A 7,900-nucleotide genomic window follows, 5' to 3' on the forward strand; every position below is an offset into this window, starting at 1 on the left:
GACACTCTGTAAATGTGTATCTGTTATCGAGTACGTGATTGGGTGACGCGAATAGAATGTTTATAGTTTGTAGACCATAGGGATCAGTGCTGAAGCTAATGAAAGTACGTGTCGACCAAATTCGATTTCGGTGAGCTGTATTCCCATGTGATAATTTTTTTATGCTACTAAACTTAAACTAAAGCTCGAAGAGTCTACTTTAAGATAAGCTACATTTGTTTCTGAAAAAATTACGAAACTGTTTTCGAAAAATAGGAAAAATCTGAGCGCTGATCCAGGTAGAAGAGATTCGACTTCAAAACTTTCGAACAATTTAATGTTATATTTTCTTTGCAATTTTTTAACCTTAAGACAAGGTTACTTTCCAAAGAATCACGGAACCGAAATTCGTCCAGCCAATACTCGAAGTCACACACAGACTACCGAAATTATTTCATTAATCATTTATTTCCATGGAAATCTAGAAATATTAGAATATAAAGATAATGCGATTCATCTACCAGCCCCTCACATCTCCAATTTTTAAAGGTCAGTTATCCCGGTGTCCAATCCATGGTCAAAAAACTGGATTGAAATACAACTTCCCGATCCCACCTAATCTCTACCCTATCCCTGCGATCGACTCTCCCCCACGATCAGCACTACGATGTTCGCGAACGAAACCCAACCAAACAGAAATCACCTTCGATCGCGCTCGCTCACGATTTCCTCGGTCGCCTCGCGGAATTCGTAATTCGGTGCATACGTGCGTACGCGTCGCGCGGTTATGGATATGTCGCGTGAACACGGACGCGTACGGTAGATGACTTGACAGCTTTTTCGTTCCCATCGTGACGATGTACTGTTTGTGCTCTTCGTCGTTGCTGAGACGTCGACAGAGTGCCGCGAACCGGCCGACAGTAGAACGCTTTTAGTGAGCCGCGCTCCTGTGACACGCTGTCCACCGGATCTCGCTTCTCGATCCTACGAACCACGAGTGCGCTCTCGCCCATTTGGAATTGTACGATCTCACTGGACCCGATCGAAACCACTTCCTGTTCTCGATATGGAACTGCCGGTAAGAATGCGACACAGGCACCACCGGGCCATCGGTCCGCTTTCCTGCCCAGTTAATGTCTTGCTTTTTCATTGATTTCATTCAACTACTCGCGGGAGTATTTTAATTCATTTATTTTCTTGAAAGTTTATTAACCCCTTGGCAACCGCAACTCTTTTCTCGCCGTGTCGACTTATACACTTATTTTTCCTCAATCCTTCACTTACGAGGACCATATCGTTTTTGTTTCTTGCATCGTATTCATTTTACTTCCGTTTCTAGTCTTCGATAACAGAAGAATTCGATCTCATTTCGATTTAGAAGAAACTAGCAAACCTGGCGAACTCCGTTTCGCCACCAGATGGCTTCGATTTTTGTAATATTTCGTTTGGGGATTAAAAGATGAAGAAAAGTTATTTTTTTTGTTTTATAAACCATATTGGTTTGTAGTACATGCTATGTATCAGAGATGGCGCTGTATGTGAAAAATGATTTTCCCTGCTTTCCTGCTTTTCTGTTGAAATTTTTCCAGAATTTTGGTTGCTATAAACCTCACGGAGCCCGAGACCTTTCCAACGAATGCAAAACCGTGGAAATCGGTTCGTGCGTTCTGGAGTTATAGCGTCAGGAAGGAAAACCCGACTTATTTTTATATAATAGATTAATAATGTTCGTATCCAGTAGAGCCCGCATGAAATCTTTATCGCGAATCCGACTCGTTATTATAGTGCACGGAGATAAGTGAGCTTCGTATTCGACGTATGCATTGCAGAATTTTGAATATATGTAGCACCGTTATTACAAAGCAATATTGATTGACTTTAGAAGTCGCGAGGATTTCTGTTTCTTCGTTGTATCTTTTAATATCGCTTGAAGGATTTTAATATTTTTGTGTGAAGTTTGTTAAGTGAGCTTCGTAATCAAAACATGCATTGCCGAAGTTCGAAAAAAATGGAGCATTGTTATTACAAAGCGATATTGATCGACTTTAGAGGTCACGAGGATTTCTGCTTCTTCATTGTATCTTTTAATATTGCTTGGAGAATTTCAACATTGTTTTGGAAGTTTATTAACTGTGCTTTGTAATCGACGCATTGCAGAATTTTCGCCGTACTGCAGAATTTTCAACGCACTGCAGAATTTTCAACGCACTGCAGAATTTTCAACGCACTGCAGAATTTTCAACGCATTGCAGAATTTTCAACAAATGCAGAATTATTGTCATAAAGCAATAATCATCAATTTTAGATGTCATAACTAGTAGACTCATGGAAATCTTGAACTAGTTTCTCATTGTCAAGCGATCCTTTTTTTTTTAGTGGACAAGTATATTGTAAAAATCAACATGCATGCAATTTCGTTATTGCTATGAAAAACAATAATCATCGGTACGCGGTTATTATTGATATTAAAAGTTTGGTACATTTGTTAATTTTTTCAATAATAATTTGCATAATTCATAATCATCTTATTCTCGTATAATTTACCGGAGTTGCAAGACCGACTGTAGCTAATGTTTTAGTCAGCTGGAATTATCATTGTAAATTCGAAAATGGCGCAGCTTAAAGTTGCATTAAAAACTGCCCGAATCATCGTTGTTTTTTTATTGTTTTCATCAAAATCGTTGTCCGCGAAGTTATTTTCGTAAATGCAGTCCTCTGATTACTATAACCTATAAAGTGGGTAGACGAAGCACAGTACAATGTATTCGTTTAAAAAATGTTTTCTTGAGAAACGTGTTGTTGCAATATTTATCGGTTGTTTAAACTCTTGTTTAAACACTACCGCTCCTTTCATGCTTAATAATTTTCCTAATAGGTCCAGACAATTTTAGTTTCCTGTATTGTCTTTATATTCTTCGTTTCTATACTTTGATAACAGAAGAATTTATTTTTACTTCGTTGTAGAAGAAATTAATAATATTCATATTTAGTAGAGCTTGCATAAAATCATCACCACGAGTCTGACTCGTTATTGTAGTGCAAGGGGTTAAACTATTATTAATTCCGCGCAATGCTTCCGAATGATGTCATAAGTTCATTAGCCGCCATTAATCTTCCGAGTACGTATCTCCCAAGGATCTTACTGTATAAATTGCACTACTTATGTCGGTTTGAATGTTATCGGTATCCTTATCCTTTTACGTATTCTGCAAAATTACTTACCATAACAAAGCGAAGTGAACTATATTAATTTTGCATCTAATTTACAAAAAATTAGTCTCACCTAAAATGAATAATAAATAATAATGGAGTGTCACGTTTAAATTTCTGCGGAATAACACGGCGTTGTTTTTTGTGTCGCAAAAGTTAAATTCTACAGGTTGCGATACTTTATGCTAATCGACGTGATAAAGAAAAGTCTAATTCAAACAATTGTTGTAGCCAATTGGATAACTGATTTAGGTGATATAACGTTCACTACCTTCGAAATAGGAGAAATTCGAGATTCAGGAAAATTTCATTCGAAATTGTATCTTTTGTCAAATAGAATACCAAATACTGATAACATTATCAGCAGACAGCTGATCTTTGCGCCAACTGAATATCGTCTGCATCAATTGTAAACTTATGTACAAGTAAAAGAAAAAAACAATTGCCACGTAAAAATTGCTTTCTCGTTTCGACAATCTGAATTAGTTGATAATAGCTTTTACAATTATCTTATTTTTATTATTTCAAATTGCATCAAGTCGTTATTATTATCAATTCTTAAAATTTGTAATCTAGTTGTTAGAAATTAAAAAACAATAATACTGCGATAACGGCGATATTTATTCATCATAAATAATAGTAATAATTAAGCGAAGATCTCGAGGACGATAAAATGATATTAAAATTATTTAATATTTCCCAGTGATTTTAAATCGCAGGATCGTAATTACTGAAATTATATTTATTTTCACTGTCTTTAATTGCACCAACTCGTTATCATAAATGCTTAAAACCGTAGACCACTTATTTGTGACAGCAAATACCTCGGACACTTGCTTGCGCAATCGTTTGTCATACACTTTACCAAATTGCAGTCATTTGTTTCGTTGCAGCCGATTTTACTAATTTCCCGTTACATAATATCGGATAACCGCCGGGTGCATACACTGTTACATATAACGTGAAGTGTTACGGCATTAAATAATAAGTCGAATGATACAGTAAGATTGAATAATTAGAGTGACTAAGGTACTAACAAGGAATTCGAATTCAAATTTTCTCACATCTAAGCTTCCGACATTTTATTGTTAACAATGTGGTTCGATCGTGAAGACTAAATAATGAAGTATAGTAACTAAACTGTTTCAAACCTAGCCGCAACATTTAAGGACAAAATCTCGGTTTCATAGAATACAGATTGTGAATTGTTTGAAAATTCAACGTACAATTTTGAGCCCATTCTGATCCAGAAAAGATATTCGAGCGAATGGAAAAAATTTAGACTTTTTGTAAACTCCGCGTGAGCCTCGTTTTCCTCTCAGAATTGTTGCGCGAATATCGCGGGTTTCCTTTAAAATTTCATGTACATCGTTTTCCGCGAAACTTTTTACGAATTCGTCGTCCATGCATACGACATTCGAATACAGTCGAGGTGTTAATGCGAGACATAATGTATTCGTCACACGCGCGTGACGGCGGTCGCTCATGAAAAATCACGACCTCTAGATATGCGTGAGGTCGGTAGCCGACAAAATGTGTTAATGAACGTCGAAATCCGTGGAAACCGCGCGTCGATAAGAGACCGGCTACGCGACGCGTTAATCAGAAGTCGGCGACCAAGTCATTCGCAATCGTTAGACCGCGGCTTTTGTTTTAACCGAATCGGATCGATGTCGTAAGTAATTTATTCGAAACGTCAAATATTCAGTTTTAATAGTCGGTCGATCCATTGAAACCTAAAGTTGACTACTTCCTTAATGCTTTCATTATCTGTAGAAACTCGCTGGCACGCTGTAATTTACTTTAGACCATAAATTATTTAGAATTAATATGTATTTTAAATTCTACTAAAATTCTGCCGAAATGGTTTTAAAATTGTACTGTTATGCGGTACCCCAAACATTTACCGTGAGTCACCGATTAGGCTGTGACCGATAACCTGTGTGTCACTTTTGCCAAAACACTGCGTCACCAAAAGCATGGGTCATACTTTACCCCCTTTTCAGCCTAGAAACTGCATCGGGTCTAGGTGACCAAAGTCCGGTGACTCCTATTGTGCGAAGGTATAAGAGTGCATGCTTCGCCATGCTCGGGATCAGTTTGACAGTATGTAGTTCCGCGTGATCTTCACTTTATAATAAAGTTCTTTGTAAAACCCCGTTTGTGGCTTATTCTGAACAAAAACTCTAACCGTCCAGCAGGGAAGACTATGGAGTATCGAGAGATCCTTTTCCTTCACCTCACGGCATAACAGTACTAAAATTGTTCTTATCTGTTACTATCATTTTCTGTAGAATAATTTTCATACCAAATTTCGTTTTTTGTCGTAAATAATGTTTATTCTAAAATAAATTGTTCTTTGTCAGTGATATATCAGAAAATAACACCGGAAAGTACAATTTTATAGTAATTTCGGATTTCTTAAAAATTTTGTTTTCATAGTGTACATTATTCCAAAAGCGATTGCGAATATAATTTTAGATTTTAGTCCTGCAGAAATAATAAGATTATTAAGGACACATTAGTAGATTAATACATAGGTAGTTCTATAGCATAATTATTGCAAATGCCAATATTAGAAACGATTTCGATCAAGAAAGGGTACTGTGCGCATCTGCAAGAGTGTTGTACTTTTTGAGATTGACAACGCTTCGAATTATTTTTAATTCGAACGCGTGAGTTCTAAATATAACACTTCGAAACGTTCTTGAATAATCCTTCGTGAAGAAAGTGAAATATCTTCTGTTTGGTTTGAGAATTCTGTACAAAATGACTCCATGTATGCTTTTAAGAAACAGAAAGGATTCGGCGTGCACGTGTCCAAAGTCATTTCAATATAATTGCGACGTTAATGCATATTATTCATATGAAAGAATGTCTTATCGATTATATATTCAATTCTGGCTTCGTGTGGCAGTCAAATTCTGTTCTTTTTTGTTCCTTTTTTACTGAACTGCAATGAAAATTCGGAATTATTGTAAATCTATTCGTGGTCCGTTTACCCTATTAAATTCGAATCTTTCCTAAAGGAACAGAGAGATTTTTCGAAATTTTCGATCACCGTAGAAATGGCAGCAGTTCGAGAGATTAATTAAAAAATTAACTGTGAATGTTTAAAGTAATTTAATAATACAGATATCGCGACAATTTTACGACACTTAACGAATGGAGAACGGTATAAACAATTAATTAAACCACAAGTCCACGTGGATGTTCGTAATTTAAATTACAAATTGCGCAATGATTAACCCGATATGGTAATTGATTGGTATCGCTATAGCAGTCGCCGAATGATAACGTTCGATATAAGAAAATAGGAACTACATGTGTGAAAGTTCAATCTTCGTATACCGTTACTAGTTTTTACAACAGAAATGGCTGACAGACGACGATCCTAGCTGTTCCATACTTTTACCTAGCTATGCATATTCATGTGCATTATCATAAGAATATGTTTGTATAATATATTTAATCGGCTCTCTATGACTCCAAGGAATAATTGCAAATTATTTCGTCAGCTTTAGGTGTACATAATCAGAAATTAAAATCGAGTTGACAATTAGTCTGCAGATGGCGATCTTTAAAAAGTTACGGGAAATAACGTCAGAGTACAATCGAAATTCTTATTTATCAATCCGTTTAGACACATAATCCATCATATTTCTTGAGAAAATACAACCTTGTTAACAAACTCAATATAAATCAGTTTAAGTTCCAATATCTAATAGTTTACAAAATTCATATAGATTTCGATAAATTTATTCATTGAAAATCCTATGAACAATCTTATAAATTTGAAAAATTTCTGTCTAACAGACCACGTCTAATTTTGCTGTAGTAAATTTCAGAAGATAACCATTTTCCGGAATGAATTATCTTTCTGCGTCATTCCAATCAACATTATTTGTATAATCGGTTGTTGTTGTTTTTCATTAAAAATTTTGCGAGTCTTTATCATGTCATGGATACAAAATGAGTCTAAACTCATTTTTTTCTGTATATCTTACTGACAAATATAATTATTAACTGTTCACTTGATATCACGCTTGGCACGTGGATCTGATAAAAGTTCGACGACTGCATTCGATGACTCATTCAGACGTGCCAAAATTACTCGTTATCACAGTGATTTCAGTGTTTCTACGTCGTATAATGCAACACGTGCGTGGAACTCGCGATACGGCGAAGAACATCTTCTGTAAACATCTTTATGAAATTTCTCAATAAATGTACAATTGTTAGTTATAGTACAATTCATCTGCAAAACGTCAAATTATCAAAATCTTGAAACCCTTAACATATTAATCGTGCACACTTTAATTATCAGACTGCAGATTTTATACAAATTCAAGATTTACCCTTAACCATTTACCTCTTCCTTAAATAATATTAGTAAATTAAAAAGAATGTAAAAACATCCTTAAATTTGTCTAGTGTCTTCAGTTTTTGCTATTTCACCTGTAGTCAATTTTAGCATAATTGCATAAATTTCGCAGTACATTGTAATTGATATCTATTAAAACCGATTCGGGGGCTACAAACATTGTTGAAAATGATACATAATTTAACAACGTTGCTTTAATAGCAGTTAATAGACTATTTTTCTATGCTACGATGTCAGTCGACCACGTACAACCCCTGGCAAAAAGTTTCCGATCAAACACGTTGATACAAAATTTTATGAAAAACTGTCGTGTTTGGGGACATTAAA

The 7,900-nt window shown here is 35.5% G+C and overlaps 1 protein-coding gene across 1 annotated transcript in view; it reads left to right on the plus strand.

Annotated features, from left to right (window-relative positions):
- The first annotated feature begins 728 nt into the window (after positions 1–728).
- The window catches only part of Cpr (Cytochrome P450 reductase), a 16,031-nt gene continuing 8,859 nt past the window's right edge, over positions 729–7,900 (plus strand). The window contains exon 1 of the mRNA XM_078186952.1: positions 729–1,057. Coding sequence (XP_078043078.1) covers positions 1,046–1,057 — 12 coding nt within the window. The 5' untranslated portion in view covers positions 729–1,045. The remainder of the gene's footprint in view (positions 1,058–7,900) is intronic.

Source organism: Augochlora pura, chromosome 7, assembly GCF_028453695.1.
Source record: "Augochlora pura isolate Apur16 chromosome 7, APUR_v2.2.1, whole genome shotgun sequence".
Taxonomy (NCBI): domain Eukaryota; kingdom Metazoa; phylum Arthropoda; class Insecta; order Hymenoptera; family Halictidae; genus Augochlora; species Augochlora pura.